At 55.1% G+C, this 21,821-nt stretch overlaps 1 protein-coding gene and 1 non-coding gene across 8 annotated transcripts in view; both read left to right on the top strand.

Annotated features, from left to right (window-relative positions):
- The window catches only part of SRCIN1 (SRC kinase signaling inhibitor 1), a 70,905-nt gene extending 50,939 nt beyond the window's left edge, over positions 1-19,966 (top strand). For 4 of the 7 annotated variants that reach the window (XM_070773368.1, XM_070773367.1, XM_070773365.1 and 1 more), the window contains 6 exons: positions 124-370; positions 806-1,040; positions 2,778-2,932; positions 3,230-3,382; positions 3,931-4,053; positions 6,601-8,497. In XM_070773368.1, coding sequence (XP_070629469.1) covers positions 124-370; positions 806-1,040; positions 2,778-2,932; positions 3,230-3,382; positions 3,931-4,053; positions 6,601-7,467 — 1,780 coding nt within the window. In that variant the 3' untranslated portion in view covers positions 7,468-8,497. Of the gene's footprint in view, positions 1-123; positions 371-805; positions 1,041-2,777; positions 2,933-3,229; positions 3,383-3,930; positions 4,054-6,600; positions 8,498-16,586 lie in introns of those variants that run through there. The other 3 variants (XM_070773370.1, XM_070773369.1, XM_070773371.1) reach the window with 1 other exon arrangement.
- Positions 19,967-20,613: 647 nt separating this feature from the next.
- TRNAR-ACG (transfer RNA arginine (anticodon ACG)) lies at positions 20,614-20,685 on the top strand. The gene has a single exon. It is a non-coding gene; the product is annotated as a tRNA-Arg (tRNA).
- Positions 20,686-21,821: the final 1,136 nt, after the last annotated feature.

Here is a 21,821-nt window from a genome sequence, read left to right as displayed (position 1 = left end):
CTTCCATCTGTTCGGCAAGATCCCAGAGCCCCCCTCACACCCCGCCTCCTCCATGCCAGGCTTCCCTCCCAGGGAGCCACGACCCTGCTGACCTCACAGCTGCTCCCAACTCTCCCACCCCAGGCAAGTGGACGAGGGTGTGTGGCCACCCCCCAGCAACCTCCTGAGTCAGTCCCCCAAGAAGATGACGGCTGAGACGGACTTCAACAAGAGCTTAGACTTCGAAATGCCACCCCCTAGCCCTCCGCTGAACCTCCATGAGCTGAGTGGGCCAACCGAGGGGGCCCCTCCAGCCCCCAAGGCGGGCAACCCCGCCAAAGGCCTGGACACTCCTGGCAAGAGAAGCATGGACAAGGCTGTGTCTGTTGAGGTGCTGGGCGCGGGATGGGGGGGCTGGGGCTAGGCTCACACATTCTCACCACCGACCTACGTTGGCCAGTGCCGACACGTGGGACTTGTTCCTGGGGAACAAGGCAATCTGAGAAGCATACTGAGGGTGACATCAGTCCTGCTAGTCAGGGAAGCATATCATAAACCTGTGATAATCAAGGCAGTACAAGAAAAGATTATGTGCTCAATGAAACAGAATAGAATGTCTAAAAGCAGGTCTAAATTTCTCCTGAGAGTACTTGGTTATGAAGGTGGCATTCCAGGCTCGCAGCAAAGGCATGTAATACTCAAGAGAAGCCCGAGGCTCGGATCAAATGGGAGGCTTCCTTTGCATACCTTGCATGTGTGGCTGAGGCCCCAGAAGTCCAGGAGCAGGGCAGCTGCTTCAGTGCTGACTGTTGGCCCTCCTCTCAAGGCTGCTGAGCGGGACTGGGAGGAGAAGCGGGCAGCCCTGACCCAGTACAGCGCCAAGGACATCAACCGGCTGCTGGAGGAGACACAGGCGGAGCTGCTGAAGGCCATCCCTGACCTAGACTGTGCGAGCAAGGCCCACCCAGGCCCAGCCCCCACCCCGGACCACAAACCCCCCAAGACCCCCCACGGCCAGAAGGCAGCCCCCCGAACGGAGCCCAGTGGGAGGAGAGGTTCAGGTATGGGGCAGGTAGGGGGTTGCAAAGAGCCCAGAGGAGGGGAGCCCCAGCCTCAGGAACTCTCAGGTTGATGAGGGAGGTGCTTGGGAGTGAAAATCTTTGTGGGTGGGCTATTAGAGAAACGGGGTGCTGGCCTGACCCTTGGCCACTCAGGAAAGATGGGATAGTGCAGGACTGCATCCAGGGATTTTCCCACAGCTGCTGAGAGGACCACACTGGGAGGATGAGAAAGTTCAGGCAGAGGGTTGTGCCCCTGCACGTTTTGTCCAAGCATGTGTGGCAGGAGCCAGGCTGTGCTGAGATGGGGTGCAGCCCTGAGGGATGCAGATGGGGTTCCTGTGCTCCCCAAGCCTGTGAGCTCACAGGGGAAGCAGAAACCCAAATAGGAAACAGCAGATGTCACTCATTCATTTATTCATTCTTGCCACTTGTATATTTGTTAAGTGCCCATTGTGTGCCAGGGCTTTCCCCGTGGCGCTAGTGGTAAAGAACCTGCCTGCCAATGCAGAAGACATAAGAGATACAGGTTCGATCCCTGGGTCCAGAAGATCCCCTGGAGAAGGGCATGGCAACCTACTCCAGTATTCTTACCTGGAGAATCCCATAGATAGAGGATCTTGGTGGGCTACGGTCCACAGGGTTGCAAAGAGTCAGACACGATTGAAGTGACTTAGTGTGCACGCACACGTGTGCTAGGTGCTGGGGATAAGGAGATGACTACTTTCAAGGAGCTGAAAATGTAGTAGGAGAATAATACTAACATCTGTGTTTATCAGGCACTTACTTTGTGGCAAGAACAACCCCAAATGCTTTCTATGTATTAATTTTTATAATTTTGCAACAAGTCCAGAAGGTGGATACAGTAATTATTCCCATTTTACAGATGAGGACACTAAGGCTCAGTGTGGTTAAGTAATCTGTCCCAGGCCATACCCAGTGTGTAAACCAGAAACAGGAGGCAGGTGCTAAATGCTGTTCTGCAGGAGACCCTGAGAGGGCAGGAAGTCCGTCCCATGGGAGGGGGCTTTTCACTGGAGTCTTGCATTTCCCTGGCCAGTGAGAGAGGGCATTCCAGGGAGAAACATCATGTACCAATGCCTGGAGGTATGTGTTTGGTGTTGCTCAGCTGGGTCCAGGCCTGAGAGTAGCAAGCAGAGCTGAAGCTGAAAGGTTGGCAGGCACAGAGGTTTGGGGTTGTGGGGAATCACTGGGGGATCAAAGGAAGAACTGGGGGCAGGGAGAGCCTGGTGGGCAGGGTCAGACTCTTGCAATAGTACTAACTACTCTCTCTTGATGGAGGAAGGATGAAGATCTGTGCCAGGGCGGAGCTGAGGGGTGGGCGGGAAAGTGGTGGATTAGAGTAGCGATTCTCAAACTTGAATGTGCACGTGAAATCACCCAGGATCTGCTGGCATGTGGATTCTGACTCAGCAGCTCGGGGTGGGGCCTGAGCTTCTGCATTTCCAACAAGCTCCCAGGTGCTTCCAGTGCTGTTGTTCCCTGGACCAGGCTTTGAGTAGAAGGGATGAGTGCTGTAAGCGGAAGAGTGACAGGGCTTGGGGCTGGATTGCACAGGGACGTAGGAGAGGAGGAGGGGCCTGTGTCCCTTCCCTGAGATTTCCCCTCTCCTCCTCCCTGGAGGAGGAAGCCAGGTTTACCCTAACCTTGGAGTCAGATGTGGCGCACAGACTCCAGGGTTATGGGTCCCCTGACCCCCAGCCCCTTGGCTGCCCGCAGATGAGCTGACAGTGCCCCGATACCGCACCGAGAAGCCCTCCAAGTCCCCACCGCCACCCCCTCCCCGCCGGAGCTTCCCCTCCTCCCATGGCCTGACCACCACACGCACTGGAGAGGTCGTGGTCACCAGCAAGAAGGATTCGGCCTTCATCAAGGTACCACCCCCCACCTTGGGTAGGGGACAGGTACATGGGGTTGAGTGGGAGGGATGCCTGAGAGGACCTCTGGAGACCCTCTGGAGTGTTCCCCTCCCTCAGAGGAAGTGGAAGGAAAAAAGGAGGCTGGCTGGTGGGGACTCTGCTTCTGGCTTGCGCTTCCTCCATGGGAAGGGGCCTGGTAGATGATGCGGAGCTGGGTGGGCAGGTGGGAGATGGTCTGGAAGGGATAGGACCTAAGAGGTGAGCTGGCTGGAGGCAGACAGAGCCTGGTCTAATGAGGCCCGGGCCTTGCAGAAGGCCGAATCCGAGGAGCTGGAGGTGCAGAAGCCCCAGGTGAAGCTGCGCCGGACTGTGTCCGAGGTGGCCCGCCCGGCCTCCACGCCCCCAATCATGGCCTCTGCCATCAAGGATGAGGACGATGAGGACCGCATCATCGCAGAGCTGGAGGTGGGTCAGGGGTCCCCAGGTCATCAGCCAGGAGCCCCCCTTTTCCCCACCATGTGGATCTCAGGGTGGGGTGCTCAGGCTAGGATGAGGGGCTGGATTCCCGGCTCCCCACTGAGGCTGGTTCCGGACTCTGTCCTTCTTGCCCCAGTTTCTTCTTCACTGTAATGGGGGAGGGGGTGTAAATCCCTCCCTGCATGTTTGAGTTTTTTATTGCAATCTCTGAGACCCCCGACTGCCCTGACGCCTCCTCTGCTCTGCGACCCCATCCCCTAGTATTCTGAGAACGAAGCTCTAACATCCTCCATCCGTGTGCCTTGAGCCCCTCTCAGCGCTGTAAGTCCCCAGACTCAAGTGTTCTCAGCGCCCCTCCCCGAGAGGCTGGAGACCTGGACGACCAGGGCCTCTGGGAAGAGATAACTCGCAGGGCAGAGTGACCAGTGGCCATGATGAGGGGTCAAGGAGTGAGGCTAGGGTCCCTGTGCCCGCCCAGGCCACCCCTCCTTCCTGTACCCCCTCCTCCAAACCTGCCCCCACCTTCTGCTCCCCAGGTGTTTGAGAGAAGCTCAGTGTCTCCCCTCCCCCCCACGCCCCGCCGCCAGCCGATCCCCACCTTGCTGTCCCCCCCGGACCTGGGCCCCCCCAGGGCCTCAGCCCCGGGCCCCACATGGAAGGTAACGGGCTGCCCCCACCTCTCACAGCGCTCTCTCTGCCTGTGCCTCCACGCTTCCTCTCCTCACTTCTCACGCTAACCCGCCAGAATGTGTCACGTGCCCGAGTCCCGCCGCTGCCACAGCCTCACCCCGTGGCCCACCCCTCCCCGCTCCAAGGACAGGACCCTTCCTTCCCTCTCGAGACTCCAGCAGCCTGGCATCTGGTGGCCCCTGGGGTCTGCATTTCCTTACAGGCTTGATTCCGAGCCTGGCCCCTGGTCACTTGAGTATTTAATTCTGATCTACAGCCAGAGTTTTAGGTCTGGCTCGAAGCCCAGGTTCTGCGTGGGTCCAAGATTGGAGTTTGGATCTGGCTTGCTACATGACTTTAGGCCCAACTCAAAACCTGACTTCGTCTTGAACTCTTGCCCCTGCCCCCATCTCCCCACTCTGCTGCCTGTGCCAGGCGGGGGCTCTGTTTCTCCCCCTAGAATCTATGCCTTGTGCTGGGGGCCAGGACACCCAGGAGGAAGGCTCATTTACAGCCTCTCTCTCCACCCCATGGCCCCACCTGGTCACAGAGCTTGGAATGGAAGAAATCCATGCGCTTCCTTGGCTGCTGGTTCTGTCCTTCAGCATTGGGAAGTTCTACCTTCACTCTAACTCCAGTCCTTGCTGCTGTCCTGCTGCACTTATTTCCTTTTTATTCTTCCTTGGGAATTTGCGGGTGACCTGCTGTCTGCACCCCAGGGGACTTGCTTGGGGAGGGGGAGTCGGGGGGCAGTGGTCTGAGCATCTCTCCCTCTGCCCAGTCAGGTTGGAGCAGGAGGGCCTCTGGTCTGGGGAGGCACACACGTGGTCACCTGTCTTGTGTGGCTCTCTGGGCCCACAGTGCTGGCTTCCACCTGATCTCTAGCCTGGCTTGAGGCCTGGTGGTGCTTTGGCTCCCTGGCGGGGGGAGCAGATGGGCAGTGAACAGGTAGACAGGCTGTCTGGGCATGGATGGGCATGGAGCAGCCCAAGGAGCCGTCTGGGGGTGAGTGGTGTGGCAGGGCTGCGCTGGGCCAGCTGTGCCCTCAGCACCTGGGCACGCTGCACCCAGCCACTACTCCTTTCTGGCCCTGGAAGCTCCTGAAGGGGCCCAGCGGGCAGAGCCCCTCCACTGGCCCTTCGGGCTGGCTGCCCCCTGCATCCGGAGGCGCTGGCAGGCAGTGGAGCCGGGTGGGCGTGGGCCGCCCTCACTGACTTCCCACTCTGCACCTTCCACATCCAGGTAAGCAGGCGGCAGAGCTGGGTGGGTTCCCTTGGGAGGGGGGCTGGGGGGTCCCTGCTGCCCCCCACGTATCTCCCCATGGCTCATTTTAGTGGCAAGAGCACTGGACTTGGAGTCAGACTTCCTGGGTTCAAGTCCTGGCTCTGCCACTAGCTAGCTGTGGGTAAGTGACCTTGAGTAAATTACAGGACACCCCCTCACACACCTGTTTCCTCATCTGTAGAGTGGTAAAAATAGCCATTTCATGGGGAACAGAAAGGATTAAAGATGAAGGCATATGTGGCAGTTCCTGGTATAAGACTCTGCTCAGAATTAGACCAGAGTTTACTCAGCTGTGGTAGGGTGATTGGGGGCCTCTCTCTGTGCCCCCATAAAAGCCAGAGCCAGGGACGCTCACACAGAGGCGGGTGCTCTAGCTTTGCCCAAGCTGGTGCAGCAGAGGACTTGGCCGAGCCCTGCCCACTGTGGCTGTGAAGCCCTCAGAGAAAGCTCCAGAAGTAGGGGGTGGGGACGAGGAATCTCTGGCCTAAGATGAGGATGTCAGACCCGTTCTCCGAGGTCAGAGGCCAACACCCAGTCTCCACCCTCATGGGGCTGCGGGTCTCGGACATTCAGTTCTATGTAACAGATAGCTAACATCTATCAAACACTTACACCGTGCCAGGCACTGTTCCAAGCACATGCCCACGTGAGCTCATTTCATCCTCCACCAGCCTTGTGTCATTGTTACCCCATCGCATAGACGGGCAAACTCCAGGCAGTAACCATGAGACCTGCTCCCAGAATTTAACATGGCTGCTGAGAAGTAAACATGTAGAGTGGGACTTCCAGGTGGTCCTAGTGGTAAATAGCCCACCTACCAATGCAGGAAACGTAAGAAGCTCGGGTTCAATCCCTGGGTCGGGAAGATCCCCTGGAGGACGGCATGGCAACCCACTCCAGTGTTCTTGCCTGGAGAATCCTCATGGACAGAGGAGCCTGGCGGGCAACCAGTCCATAGGGCCACAAAGAGTCGAACACAACTGAAGTGACTTAGCACGCACGCATCTGTGCCTCTAAGTAAACTGGCATCTCTGCCGGGAGGTGGAGACGATAGGGTGTGGTGAAAAGAGGCCTGCGATCTAGTCCAGCGTTGTCTCTCACTTGTTGGGTGAACTCAGTCGGAACCCTCCCCTGCCTCAGTTTCCCAATCTGCGACAGGAAGGGACTGGGCTCACCCACATGCACCCTGCTCCCAGCGCGGGGGTGTTTGGTTACAGGGATCACACCCTCCCTCATCTCTCTTCTTCCTTCAGGCTGCCGCAGGCCCAAGGCCCTTCTCTGTTCCCCGGATCGTCTTGACGGAATGTGCTCCCATCCCTCCTTCCCCACCAGAGACCAGGCTTGAGGAACCCGGGCTTAGAACAACCCCCACCCCACGACCCCGGACTCTGGCCAGCGGCCTCCTGGGCCGGGATAATCCACCGGCCCCGCCAGGGATGGTGGCTGCGGCTTCCCAGGCCTGGAACAGCCCGATGCTAGAGAAGGAAGGGGCGGCCCTGAAGACACTGGTGACAGGCGACTGCAGCCCAGAAAGGGGAGGAGCTGGGATCCCCAGTCCCTGGGGACCTGCCCCAGAGCGGACCCAAGAACCCTCCACTGCGGAGACCCCCCCAGAGGAGACCCACAAGGACTCTGGACACCACACCCCACCCTGCAGTGGGGAGCGCAAGGCTCAGTGTGCTGCCATCACCCAGCGGATGGACAGCCTGCAGGAGACACTCCAGGAGCTGGAAGCCACTCTAAGCCAGATGGGCATGGCCTCTGCCACGGGGCCCCCTGGCAGCCCCCCACCTCTGCCCCCTGGTCCCCAGGTGGCTGCCTGCCACTCCAGTCTGTCTGTCTTCAGAGCAGGAGGGAGTCGGGGGCTGCAGGAGCACCATGCCAGCCCCCCTCCTCCTACTAGCCTCTCTCAGCCCCACCGCCCTCCTGGGAGCCTGGTGCCAGGCTGGGTTTACAGGCAGAGCCCCTGGCAGGCTGGGAAGCTGGCCTGCCCGGGGATCAGCCTAACCAGCCCTGTTGGGGACCAGGGCCTCTCCCCTTTGCTCTGTATCTGTAAACCAACAAATAAAGTTCTTTCCCCCTTTTCCATCCCCACACTCCCCTCCTCCTCTCCTGTCTGACTTTCTCTGTCTCTGTGGTTTCTCTGCCTGCGCTTCTGGATCCCCAAAGCCCTTCTGGGCAGGCCTGGTCCCTGTAGTTGTTCAAGGGGGCTGGACTGGTCCATCTCTAGGGAGACTTCACCCCTATCCTCCCATTCAAAGGAAAATGTGGGCCTGGGGCTGCCAATCCTACTTTGTTGGCAATTATAAAGACCCCTGGGCTTTCCTAATAGTGCAGTTGGTAAAGAATCCACCTGCAACGCAAGAGACCCAAGTTCGATTCCTTGGTCGGGAAGATCTGCTGGCGAAGGGATAGGCTACCCACTCCTGTATTCTTGGGCTTCCCTTGTGGCTCAGCTGGTAAAGAATCCGCCTGCAATGCAGGAGACCTGGCTCAATCTTTGGGTTGGGAAGATCCCCTGGAGAAGGGAAAGGCTACCCACTCCAGTATTCTGGCCTGGGGAATTCCATGGACAGTATAGTCCTTGGGGTCACAAAGAGTCAGCCGCAACTGAGCAACTTTCACTTTCACTTTCATAAAGACCTCTCTCCCACATCTCGGATATGTTCTCCAGGGCCCAAGATGGAGCCCCTTGCCAGGAGTGGGAATGATGCCAGGGACCTTTACTTTAAAAACAATTCCCCCAGAAGGGCACCAGCTGCCCCTGGGCCACTCAAGGAAACCACCAAAGAGCTCTCACTTGGGAGTTCTGGGAATCTGACTGGGGTTCTGTCCTCTCCCCTGTGGGGAAGCCTTAACCCTGGCCTCAGAGAGTGGGCCTGAGTCCTGGATGGGGGTATGAAGCCGGGGAGGGCTCTCCAGGTCTCAGAGGGCCTACTGTACCTAGGGCGCCTGTGTGATCCCATCTCCAGCTCTGACCCTGTTCCTCTTCGTGCAGAGCGGCGGTGGCAGCGTGCCCCCCATGAAGGTGGTGACTCCAGGGGCCTCTCGGCTGAAGACGGCCCAGGGCCAGGCAGGCAGCCCCGACAAAGGCAAGCATGGCAAGCAGAGGGCCGAGTACATGAGGATCCAGGCCCAGCAGCAGGTAAGCCTGGGCGCCTCGGGGGCAGGGCCGCGGCCCCACGCAGCCCCCACCCCCACCTCACCTCCAGCCTCCAGCAGTCAGTTCTGTACACTCCTGCTGGGCCTGGCTGTCTCCTGCCAGTATTCCTGTGCCCACCATCCTGCGGCTGTCCAGGGAGGTCCTACCGGTCAGGACTACCCCACTGGTCCCTCAAACCATTTTCTCCTTCCTCTCTCCAGTACCAGTGCTCAGGATCTGGTTGAGAACATAGCCAGATCACTGATCACTCCTCTTGCAGAAGGCCCCTCACTCAGGGCCAGAGAGGACCATCTCCCCAGCTGCTCCTGGACAAGGCGGAGTGAGCGGACCCCAATGCCTGGGCCCTTCTAAGGCCGGTTCCCTGGGGTGTGGGAGGGGGCCTTTATTCCTGGTCTTCCTGCCACTCCTCCCCCTCCTCTGCCTCCTCCCCTCTGCTCTCAGATCCCACCTGCTCCTTGGCCCTCTGCTCTCAACTCAGCCTCCCTCTTAGTTTTTAGGCCACCTCCCAACTGAGGGAGAAGCCAGTCTTGCATCTCCTTTTCAGCCTTGTGCTTGGGTTGTAGTGGGGTGCATTGGAGTGGTGTGCCCTCTTTCAGATTAAAGGATGGTATGTAGAGGTGGCAGCCTCACCCTTGGCCCACCTGTGGCCTGATCAGAAGATGCAGGGTGGTCCCCGGGCCTAGATGTCAGGAAAGACCTTTAGTTCATTCATGTGGTTCAGTATTTCCAAGCAGTTCCTATATTCTAAGTGCTGGGTGGGAGTGGGGGAAGGAAATGTCCAGATGCTATGACTTGAAGAAGGTTCTAGGCTCAGAGGTAGGAGGTTAGAGATGGGTAAATCCAGTCACCTCCTTGACAGACCAGGGGACAGGTCAGAAAAGGAAGGGAATTTCCCAAGGGCCCACAGCAAGGTGGCATCAGAGCCAGGACTGGGACCCCAGGATCTCAAAGCTCTTCCACCACACAGCTCTGCAGCCACCTTGGGCACACAGGCCTGCGGGTTCTCTCAGAGTCCAGTGGAGATGGGCCAGCCAGGCCCCTCACTAGCTCCCCGCTGGCCCGCTGTCTTCCTCGCGAGTCCCCAGACACACCCCAGCCCTTCTTCATGTCACCGCCTTGTTCCTGTGTCCTGTCCAGGCTGGTCTCTCCTCGGGGTCTAGAACCGCAGCTGACATTCTGCCAGACACACATTCGCCCACTGCACACTCCCCACTCTAAGGAAGGGCCTTATTATTCCCATTTGACAGATGAGGAAACTGACGCTTTACCCAAAGTCACACGGCTGACAAACGGTGGAGGGGGTTTCAAATCCAGACTGCCTGACACCTCTGTCTCTCACCCTCCGCCCCTCCTGCCCCTCTACCCTGACACACATTTGCCTCAGTCTCTTCAGCGGGCATCTCCCTCCTCTGTAATTAGGTTCCCCAACTCCCCCGGCACCCAGCTCCTCTGCCTGCTGCCCTCTCTCCTGCCCCTCCAGTCACTTCCATCGCCTCTCCTCCATTCATTCCTCGGCCCGGGCCCACTCTGAGCCTCATGCCTGGGCTCTGGTGGCCTCTTCATCACTCTGCAGTCTGCTCACCTCTCTGCAGCCTGTTGGGCATACAGTCTGCCCCCCACACACTCATGGGACCCTCTTCTCCTTGGCATCCCCCTCCCTTGTCAGCCCTCACCCGCCTCCTGGCTCCTTTCTGGGAGACTCTCCTGTGCCCACCTCTTCACTCCTCTGTGCCCACCTTCCTCCTCAGCTTCTTCTCACAGCACACACTCCTCTCCTTGGGCACCAGCTGCCATCTCTTCTGGCCCAGGTCTCTCTTCTGAGCTCAAGCCTGCCCCCTTGCTCTCCCCTCAGGAAAGTCACCTGCCCCAGGCATCCACCCATGCCCCGATTGAGGGGGGGGTCTCCTGAGCTACCCCCTCCCTCAGGGACACAGTGGTTCTGTCTTCCCACATGACTGGTCTGGCTGTTTATCTCTCCCTTTCACTTCTCTAGTAAATGCTTTTTCTTTAAAAAAAAAAAAAAAAAAGCATCTTCTCTCTAATGAAGTATTACATGTTTCTTGTAGAGGTGTTTTAGTAAAGAGACATCATAAAGAGTCGGAAACAAATCACCCCTTGCGTCAGTATCCAGTGCAAGCCTTCCTGTTTCCTGTGAATTCTGTGACCTCTCTCCTATCCTCCCAGACCCGCGGGGTGGGGAGGGCTATTCTAAAATGCTGATTGGGTTGTATCACTGCCCCAGCTTACCACCTGTGCCCTGCAGCCCCAGCTGGATTTGAAAAAAATCAAAACTCCCTCACTGACTGCCCTGACGCTTCACCTCCGTTCGTTCCAGGGCCCTGCATCACCTGGCCTTCCGTCCTCCAGCTGGGGCACTGCTCCTCCCAGCTCTGTTTGTGACCCTGGTCAAAGTCCTCTGCCTTCTGCAGGCTCTTTTCTAATCTGTACAATGGGGACAAGAACCCAGGGGCAGTCTTCTGAGCTCCTGTAATACTGGGTGTGGAAAATAGCTTCGAAAGCCACCGAGTGCTCTCCAAAGAGAAGGAGTCACCGCTGTGCTCACCTGTACTGTCCCTTTGGCAGGGCCAGGGGCTGGGCAGAGTCCTCTCCCTCACTTATTGTTCTAACACTAGGAGCTCCAAGCTGCCTTGGCAGTGATGAAAGGGAGAGGAATAGAAGCGCCAGGACCAGACACAGAAATTGGGGTAGAAGAGTGGAGAAAGGGGTACAACTGTGCCTGGTATTACAGAGAAATCAGGGGGAATGATTGAGGAAAAGTGCCTGGATGTCGTGCTCAAGGGAGTGGGATGGACTTTTCTGACGGTCGAGTGGTTAAGAATCTGCCTGCCGATACAGGGGACATGGGTTCGATCTCTGGTCTGGAAGATTCCACATGCCTCAGGGTGACTGAGCCCATGCTCCACAACTATTGATCTTGCACTCTAGAGCCCATGTTCCTCAACAAGAGAAACCACCTCAATGAGAAGTCCAAGCGCTGCAACTAAGAGTAGCCGTCACTCGTTGCAACTGGAGAAAGCTAGTGAGACAGACCCAGTGCTGTCTAAAATAAATACATACATTAAAAAAAAAAGATTCAGGGGTGGGATAAGAACCAGATTCCCAGGGGACGAGGATCAAGGGCTTGGTGTGGACATGAGAACTGAACACCCCTTCTTCTACTTGGGCTAAGCAGGCTGCTGAATATTGTGTATCTCCTTGGATGACTCCAGTGACGAGGCTATAATGAAGTGAACAAGAGGAGATGTTGAGGCACTCAGGGACCAGTGAGACCTGGAAGCTGGACCTCCCTGGGGAGAGGGACCTGGGGGTGTACAGTTTAGGGAGTCCTGTGAGAGGTGAACAATAGGCGCTATAGTTACAGGGGGCACAGCATGCCTGCAACCCACACCGAGTGGGGAGGGAGTAGAGAAGAAACGTTACCCCCTCTCTCTTCCCACCCCGTCCTAACCCCCATTGGCCAAACTCAACAAGAGGCCAGTCAGCCAAGGGCTGGCCGGGTTGACCAAACTGGCTGCAGAGCAGAAATCAGATTTGGGGATGTTAAGTAAAATAGAAAATAGCACTCCTTTCCTGTACCAATTTTAAGCATATGTGTCTTATTTAATGCTCAGAACAACTTTATATCTCATATGTGCGTTAACCACTTTATCACTGCTACATCCCTACAGCACCTAGAATAGTTCTCAGCACATGCAGGCACTCAGTAAATATTTGTTGGCTAGGTGAATGAGTGGTTGGACGAATGAATGAATTTGCCAGTGATCAGGCCCAATCCAAATGGAACTAGAAAATGCAGACTTGAAATATTAATATACTGATGATATAATAATAACAGCTACCATTTATTGCCTGCGTCCTGAGTGCAGGCACTGGGTCCTGGGCTCTGTGTACAGCATCTCAACCTGATTCTGATGCTGTAGAGTCTGTTATCCTTGTTTAGCAGGTGAGAACATGAAGATCCAGGGAGATAGCTGCCAGAGGTCGCACAGTTAGGAAGTGGCAGAGCTGGGACTTAGAGCCAGAGTTGCCGGGGACAAGTCCTAATGCTGGATTTTCTGCTGCTTTGGCGGGAAGCATAACTTCGTGGGCGCCAGCAAGCCTTGGAGAGCTGCCACTCATGATGGGGATGCTGTTGACGAGAACGTCAGGGGAGCAATTTTGGCCTCACTTGTGGCAGTTTGAGTAGTTTTAGCCACAAATAATAGAAACTCCAATTCAAAATGGCTTAAACAGCAAGGAAAAGTTTTATCAGAACAAGAAGCAGGGAGGCTCCAGGGTTGGGGAATTCATATACTCAAGGACATCAGGACCTGGGTTCCTTCCGTATTTTGGTTCTGTTGGCCCATCCTTCCACCCCCCACCCCCAACACAGCTGCCTTCATTTCAGGGCTGTAAGTATACAGATCATTTCTTTTTTAAAGCTTGACTTTAAATAATTTATTTAATTTTTTTTTTTGACTGCTGGGTCTTGGTCATTGCAAGGGCTTTCTCCAGTTGCAGCGAGTCAGGGCTACTCTCTAATTGCAGTGTGCGGGCTTCTCATCGTGGTGGCTTATCTCGTTGCAGAACACGGGCTCTAGGCACATGGGCTTCAGTAGTTGTGGCACACGGGTTTAATTGCCCCGTGTCTTGTGGGATCTTCCCAGGCCAGGGATTGAACTGGTGTCCCCTGCATTACAAGGCAGATTCTCAACCATCAGACCACCAGGGAAGCCCCACAGATCATTTTAGAAATAGGAGAACCTTCCCCAGAGACTCCCAACTGATCTCCCCTCTCTTCTTATTGCCCACCCCTAGATCAGTCACTGGCTAGAAGGGAACAGCCTGAACTGCCATTGGTTCTATTCCCCCTTGGGCTAGAGGAAGCCCTGCCTCTTCTGGCAACCCAGTGCCTGATTCAGGCAAATAATAAGGAAGAAGGGCATGTGGGCCGGGGACAGTGGCACTGGGAATGACCCTGGAGGAGGCACCAACTGGCAGCATCAAGATGATCTATTATTACATGGGTAATGGTACTCAGTCATGTCTGACTCTTTGCCTCCATGGACTGTAGCCTATCAGGCTCCTCTGTCCATGGAATTTTCCAGGCAAGAATACCCTAGTGGGTTGCCATATCCTATTCCAGGGGATCTTCCCAACCCAGGGATCAAACCCTAGTCTATTGCATCTCCTGCACTGGCAGGCAGAATTTTTACTCTTAGCTACCTGGGAAGCCCCAAGATAACCTATACTTGCGTGGGAATCTGCGTCTCATAGCCTGGAGGGACAGGTCAGCATGCTGAGGGTGCCTGGAGAGGGCTAGACTCTGGCCCACAGGAAGGGGAGGGGTGTGGAGTTCAACCCTTTGGGTAGATCTGGCTAATGGTTCCAGTTTCCCCCAGCTAAAAGCTGACCATCTGTGTATGAGGTTTCTGCCTGTCACAAAGGCAAAGCTCTTTCTCTAGACATAATTAAGAGCAACAGGGGAAGACTGGCTGGCGACAGGGAAGCAATGAAAACCTTCAGAGGCAGCAGCTGTATCAGTTGGGAACTCTGAGCAGCACGGGACAGGGTCAGTGGGCACAGTTGGACACGTTCCCTCAGTTTCAGAAAAGTGGTGGGCACTCTCCTGGAGGGGAAGATGGCCTGAGAGGATGTTACAAAACAGATGCTCACTGAGCAAGTAGAAGAGGTGTCCATGCAAAGCAGGGGTGTCCACGTAAGCTGGTGACCGCTGCTGCTCCCTAGAGCTTAAAGGCCTTGCACCAGCTATGGGAGAACAGGGAGGGGACATCTTCCCAATGAGGACACTTCACCTGAGTGAACGCAGGAGTCAGGGGGCAGCACAAGCTGGGAGGGAGGTGTTCGAGAGACCAAAGTTTGGGACAGAGTGAAGCTCTTGACAAATGCTAAAGGGAAGGAATGGGGAAAGCTCGTAACTAGAGAGGCAAGCTGAGATCAAAGAGGACAGTCAGGAGGGAACCAACAGCTGACTTGGGACGCAGGGGGATGTGAAGAGACTCAGGAGGAAGGGGACCTGCCCCCTTGCCCACCTGGGTTAGGGAGAAAAAACTCTAAATGGTAAATGGTGGGAGAGGAGGGGCGAGACTGGAGCCTACAGTAAGTGACAAGGGAGTAATAGATCCACCCAAAAGGTTGAACCCCACACCCTTCCTCTTCCTGTGGTTGTCTTTAAATGAGTCCATCTCCAGGCCGGGGTACCGGGACCCCTCCAACACAGGCCATGCCAGGCACATGGGTTCCACAAAGGGCTGGATGATTTGAAGGATGTGGGGGCTGTGGGCCTGGAACCCTTCTGAGAAAGGAGTGAGCAGCCACAGTCAGGATAAAAGGAGATAGAAGACCCAAACAGTGAACTCATGCCTGGATTTTCATAAAGGGGAAAATGTAGACCGCAGACCACAGTGTGGTGAGCAAAATCCAGAGATAGTTCGCTGTGCACATGTGGGAAGAAATGTGATCAGCAACCTCAAGGGTAGGTTCACTGTCAGCCAGTCAGATGCCTGTGGTCACTTCCCTTCCCGGTGGCAGGGGGCACCTTGCTTTCCATCCCCACCCCCCGACAAGGCATCTGATAGAGGCTGCCAAGCAGCCGGATAATTATGTAGGTCGAGGAGCAGTGGCGTGGCCATGCCCAGGCGGGACCTGCAGGACGTCTCTGGCAGTGTGCCACAGCTCTCTGCTTCGAGTCCTCGTCCCTCTTTTCTTTAATCAGGGCACTTTGGTTATCACACTGCTGCTGCTGCTAAGTCACTTTAGTCGTGTCCGACTCTGTGAAACCCCATAGACGGCAGCCCAGTAGTAGCTAAGGAAGGCTGGGAGGGACAGTGGATACAACCACAGGGAGAAAACCTAGTCTGTGTTACCCTAACCCAGTGATCTCAGAGTTAACTGTGCGGCAGGATCACTTGTGGCACTGGCCTAAAATGCAGATGCCTGAGCTCACAGGACAGATGGATCCTGGGGCAGGGTCCAGGAATCTGAATTTGTAATTCATCCCCTCTAGGAGATGCAGATGGGTCTAGAACCCTCTCACATCTCCAGGACCAATGTAGGTGCCAGGGGTCTGCTGGAGGTGGGGAGGGGGCACAGCTGTTTCTAACTATCAGAGGTGACCTGTGAGTGCCAGACACGTCATGAGGGGGTGGCTCCCCATTACCCACAAGGCACAGCTCAAAGTCGGAGGAACACTTGTGGGGCAGGAGGTGGGGGTGGGCGTGGGGGTCCTGAGGGTTCCAGGAGGACAAGTTCACTCTTCAGCTTCCACCAGAAGACCTCCTGCCGAAGTTGGAAGGGGCCCTGGTTGGGCTGCTTCTCCCCTCCTGCCTCCCCTTTGGCAGCTAATGTTTCATTTCTTCCTTCCCTTCCTTGCCCTCCCCCTGTCCCCACCTGGTCTGGTTCTGCTCCCTGTCCTGCTCCCCATTCTGGTCCTGGGCTGGCCTTCCTTGTGCTTCTCTGGTCTCTCTTCTGCCTTCTGTCTTTCCTGTCAGTAACTGTGGACTTAACCACCCACCCCAGGCCCTTTGTTCCAACCCCGTGTTCCCCTTTCTACCCCTGCTCTGGCCCCTTCCTCCCCTGTCTCAGAGGACCACTCTCTCCAGATGTTCCTCTGGTTTCTGGTTTTTGCAGTTAATTTTCTCTTGGATTTGTGGAAATTTTTCATTTTTTAAAACTGTAGGGTAGGATAAATTGGGAGATTGAGATTGACATATAAACACTACTATGTATTAAAGATTGAGATTCCCTGGTGGATCAGATGGTAAAGCGTCTGCCTGCAATGCGGGAGACCCGGGTTCAATCCCTGAGTCGGGAAGAAACCCTGGAGAAGGAAATGGCAACCCACTCCAGTACTCTTGCCTAGAAAATTCCATGGATAGAGGAGCCTGGTGGCCTACAGTCCATGGGGTCGCAAAGAGTTGGATACGACTGAGAGACTTCACTTTCTCTCACTTTCTATGTATAAAACAGATAACTGAGAACCTAAAACAACTAACTGGGGGCCAGCACAAAGGCTCCCCTTCTTCTCTCTGACCCCAACCTCTGCTTTTGTTCTAGGCCACTAAACCATCTAAAGAGATGAGTGGTTCGAATGAGACCTCAAGCCCAGTCTCAGAAAAGCCTTCGGCTTCCAGAACCTCCATCCCCGTATTGACTTCCTTTGGAGCGAGGAATTCTTCCATCTCCTTCTAGAAGCTTCCTTATAACCCCAGCCCAGCCTGCCCTCCCCCTTCCCTGCCATATCTCTCTCTCCTCTGCTTCCCTTCGTTTCCACCTCATTGTCCAGAATCTCTGAAGGGTTTGCCATGGATGCGGCCCTCTCAGCTCTCTCTGACCATCCCCTGTTGGTGTTTTTGGTTTTTTGAATGATTCACTTTTGTCTTTTTTTTTTTAAGGAAAGAAAAAAAAGCAAACCAGTAAAACTAAAGACCAAAACACACCACCTTCCCTTGATTTCCTATTCCAAAATGGCGCACTTCCTGTCATCGTCCTTCCCCTGTCTCTCCCCACACTCCCTCCCAGGTTCATCCTGAAGTTCCTGCACCCTTGCCCTCCCTTCTCACTCTCCCCCCACACTTCCCAAGAGCACTCCAAACAAACTCTGAGCCATGGAGACTTGGAGCAGCAAGACACCCCCTTTTCCCCTTTCTCAGAAACCTTCCTGGAGGAAAACCTGGACATTGGATCAACCCCAAAATCAGGCTAGAAAATTGGACGTAAGGAGACTTTGGCCCTGGAGGCGCCCCACCTGCCCACCCTCGGGACATGACTGAATTCTGCTGCTTCTCTGCTCCCATCCACTCATGCCCGGGTGGGCCTGGAGTCAAGACAGGTGGGCTGGAGGGGGAGGCCAGAGTCAGAGGGGCCTCAGGGTGGTGTGATGCCACTGAATCTGTGTGTCCCTGGAGAGGAGCTGGCTTCCCGGAACCACCTCCCTGCGGTGAGGAGCTGCCTGGCCCATGCCAGTGGGAGGAACGGGGCACCTTTGGACTGCTGGCTGTGGACGGTGGGTTGAGCAGACAGCCTGATGCTGGGGACACTGCCTTGGGAGAGGGCAGCCCCGAGGAGGGGTAAATCTGGTACTTTTAGTTTCCTAATTTAGCACTTTAAATGACATTAACTTATTTAATGGGGTGGGATGGACAAGAATGAAGGGCCTAGCAAATTAGACTTAGAGGCCTAGAGGGTGGGAAGGGTCTGGTTGTAAGGGAAGTGGGGGCAATAGAGAAGGGGTTGGTGGGGGGCAGCGAGGACAGCTCTGACCCCACAGGTGGGCTGACTTGACCTTTAACCATCCTCTCTGAGATTTGAGGGTTTTCAGGGAAGGCGTTAGAGGGTTTAAAATGGGGAGCTAGTGACCCTGGTGAGATTCTCAAGGGTCCTCGAGGCCTGACCAGCCAGCCAGTGCCCCCAACCTCCGGCCCATGGGCCCCTGCCTTGCAGAGGCTGTGGGCAGTGAGGCTTTTGGTTGGGGTCCTGAGAAGGGGAGGGAGAAATCAGTTTTGGCTTTCAGCAAACCCCGCCACCCGCAGGGCACAGTGAGGGGCCAGCAGGGAGATTCTGTGGGTGGGGGAGGAGGAGGATGGAGAGAGGTCCCCAGGGAGCAGGATTCCTGTTTGGAGCACAAAGTGGAGTAAGCACAGGGGAGGAGGGGGTTGGAATTAGTCACCCCCCCGCAGAAAGCACAGAGAGGGGAGCCATTGAAGGAGCAGAACCTTCTGGGGCCTGGCGCCTGAGGAGAGCCAGGGGGAGCTGTTGAGGGTTGGGGAGGGAGGGGACACTGGGTTGTGTTACTTCATTTTCTTTTTTTGTTGTTGTTTTTGTTGGTTCATCCTTGTTTTCTAGCTTTGGATCATTTTTGTACAAAGGCAAGCAAGCCTTTTTGAAAAATAACAAAAGAAGAGGAAAAAAAAAATCCCTCCCCCCAAAATAATAACCCTGGAAAATAGAAAAAAAAAAAAGGACCTCATAAATGATGCAATTACTTTTAATTGCAGGCAACTCTTTACATTTAAGTGAAGTGTCTTAACATTTTATATTGTTTTAAAAATATATTTACATATTATATATATATATAATATACGTAATATAAATATATATAAATATTTAAAAAAGAAAAAAAAAAAAGAAAACCACAGCACTCTCCCTGGCCGCTCTTTTGGCGGGGGAGGGGGCTGGAGGGTGGGCGCATCGGCCTGGTTTCTGTGGTCCAGTGAAATGGTTTGGTTTGATTCGGCTGTACAGAGACCCCCTGACTTAGGAGGAGAGGGGGAGTGGTGCCCCCTCCTCCCTCCACTCCATTGCCCTTTGCTTGCTACTTTTCCCTTGCCCCGCCTCCACCCTCAGCCCTGTGCCCTGAATGTTTGCCCCACCGTCATTGTCCTGAGTTGAATGTCCCTTTGTGGGGGAGGGGAAGGGGGCGTGTCCATCCATGAGGGGGCAAATGGAAGGAGTCGTGTGCCCCACCCCACCCGCTGCTAATGCGGAGCCCAGTGGAATTCGTACCTTTTACTTTGGTGCCAGCACATTTATAGGAGGAGTTGTGCGCAACTTGTGTGTGTGTGTGTGTGTGTGTGTGTGTGTATCCACTGGCACTAGTCCATTTATCGGTGTGCAGAGGAAAGGAAGCATGAACACGCACAGACATGACCTCCCGCATGTGTGTGCAGGGAGGCATGCCCACAGTGGTGCGTGTAACCAGCCTGGGCATTGGCACATGCGCACGTGCACCTTGGCATGGAGAAGCCTGGTGTGTAAGAACGTGTGTAGTATGTGTGTGCAGACGTGGCAGCTGTGAGACCTGTATGTGCACATGGAGGTGCGTGCGTGCATGTGTGTGTAGACCCCAAGTGTAGAAGCGCCTGAGTGTGTGTTCCCTCATCCCTGCACCACTGGTTCTGGCTCCCCTCACAAGCCCCCAGCCCCTGGGCCCTCTCAAAGTCCCCAGCACGTCAAAGCCCCCCCAGCTGCATGCGCCTCACTGCTCTGTCCATCAGTGTGTGCTTGACCAAGAAAAACCAAGACGTCTGGGGGGACCCCTGTACCTGGTCCCCCCAGCCCCTGCCCACTGTGCTGTGTTACTCGCATGGGGGGTTTCTCTCCCACCCCTTCCACAATATGCTGTTTCCCCAGGAGCCTCAGGCCTGAGGCTCTGCGAGGGGTCCCAGGTGGGACCCCCCCAGGGCGAGCCCGGCTCACACCCCACCCTGTCCCCCGTAGGGCCCATGTTGGTGTAGCAGTGATGGCTTCTGTGGGTATTCTGTGACCTCTGTCAGTGTAACTTGACAATTTCTAAATGGGAAAGGGTTGCTGTGTTTTCTCTGTCTCTTTTTTAATGTCCCTTTTCTTCCCCCATTTTCCTGCTCTCTTTCCTTTTTGGTTTTTCTAGCTGAGTGTTTGGGGCTTAAATAAAACTTGTTTCTTTTTCCTCTCCTGGATCTCCTTCCTAGAGGCTGCTGTCTCATTATTTCTCATCTTCACCCTGGAAGATGCTGGGGCGGGCGAGGGGAGGGGGAATTCTTGGCAGCCAACTGCCTTACGACTTAGCGGGCAGAAGGCTTAGCAGGCAGAGCGCAAAGTGGGAGAGGTGGAATCAGGGCCCGGGTTGGGGGGCTGTTGCTGCCCGCAAGAGCCCTTGAGAGCCAACATCTGGACGCTGGAGAGGAACACCGCTAACTCCTGGGGTGCCAGCCCTCCACCATCAGCGAGGATGCTATGGCATCACTGGCACCGGCAGGCGACAAAGCCAGGCGTGTTAGGCGTCTTCCCGACCATCATGCAGCACAGGCAGCGTTGGAGTCCAGCTCTGCCTGACTCCAAAACCAATGCCTTCCCCCCAGAACCGAGTCCAGTCTGCTTACCTCCAGCTGTTCCCTGGATCGGGCCTCAGCCTCCTGCCCTTTGGGTGAGCTGACCCTTTAATGGTCTCCATCCATCCTGTCAAGAACATCAGCTTTCAAACTGTTTTCTTCAGCTGTATCTCAGTAGGAAATCCATTTTACATCTCAGTGATTTAGACATGTCCACACGTACACAAACATCCACATATTTAGTGAAATAGCACCCGCTGTATACTCTGCTGACCTCCCTGGTGGCTCAGACGGTAAAGCGTCTGTCTACGATGCGGGAGACCCAGGTTCGATCCCTGGGTTGGGAAGATCCCTTGGAGAAGGAAATGGAAATCCACTCCAGTACTATTGCCTGGAAAATCGTAAACATTTGGTCACAGCCCACTCTGGATTTCATGACCCTTGAAAGGGTCAAAACCCACAGTTTGCAAAATACTAGTCTGAAGATTTAGTCTCAGTCACATTGCATTTCTGCTTTGTCCTCCTCAAAGGCCACTGGTTCCTCTTACACCATGGTTGCCTCTGAAATTGGAAGACCCCTGACAGGAGATTTACCCTAGATGCTGGTTGGCTGGGGTCCTGGACCCTGACCCTATAGCCAGCAAGCTGCCTGAACCCTTCCAGGCTACCACATCAGAGTCTAGCCTGCCCTGCCATCAAGTGGGCCAGCCAGCTGACCTGCTTTGGTTTTTCAGGTTTCCCTGGAATTCTGAAGGCTGTGCCACTGTCCCAGTGTGTTCTAATCATCCTTGAGGTTACACTTCTAGGAATTCTCCAGCGTGGCCAAGACCTGGGGTATTATTGGGTCACCTGTACCGTAAAACCATCCCTTCCATCCCATGAGATAATTACAATGGCCTAAGAACCACCCTTTTCCAGGCCTCGCTGGAACCCAGTCACACTTAGGTTGAGGATGTGCTTGCTGTCTTCAGGGAATGCCCCCTCCCTGGGTCACCCACCTGCCATGTAGCCCTTGAGGTCTGACTGAAAGTCAGACCCCACCCCTTTTGTCCTTTTTAAAAGGCAGCAGATCTTGCCTTCTCTCTCCCATCCTATTTCCAGCAAGCTGGGCAAGTAGCCAAAATCCCTTCATCTTCCAGAATCACCCCCATTCACCAACAGTTCAAGATCAAGTCATAAATGGGACCATCAGTGCATAGCAGGAGTTAGGCCAGGCATTTCATTCGTCCTTCAAATACCTCCCAGCTGTCTACTCCTGGCTGGGCACTGCTTACTGATTCACTGGGCCTATGACTCAGCACCTAGGAGGAGACCCAGCCAAAACAGAGGTTTCTGAGCAAAATCATGACAGACAGTGAGCCGTGCCCCAGGAAGGCAAGCAGGCCTGCAAAGGCGGTGGCTGAGTAATGAAGACCACCTCTGAGAGTGTGACCAGAGGCCCTGAGGTCACACTGAGGGCAGGTCTTCAGAATCGACAAGGGGA

The sequence above is a fragment of the Bos indicus genome, chromosome 19 (genome assembly GCF_029378745.1).
Source record: "Bos indicus isolate NIAB-ARS_2022 breed Sahiwal x Tharparkar chromosome 19, NIAB-ARS_B.indTharparkar_mat_pri_1.0, whole genome shotgun sequence".
Taxonomy (NCBI): domain Eukaryota; kingdom Metazoa; phylum Chordata; class Mammalia; order Artiodactyla; family Bovidae; genus Bos; species Bos indicus.
This window is presented reverse-complemented; position numbering and strand designations above follow the sequence as displayed.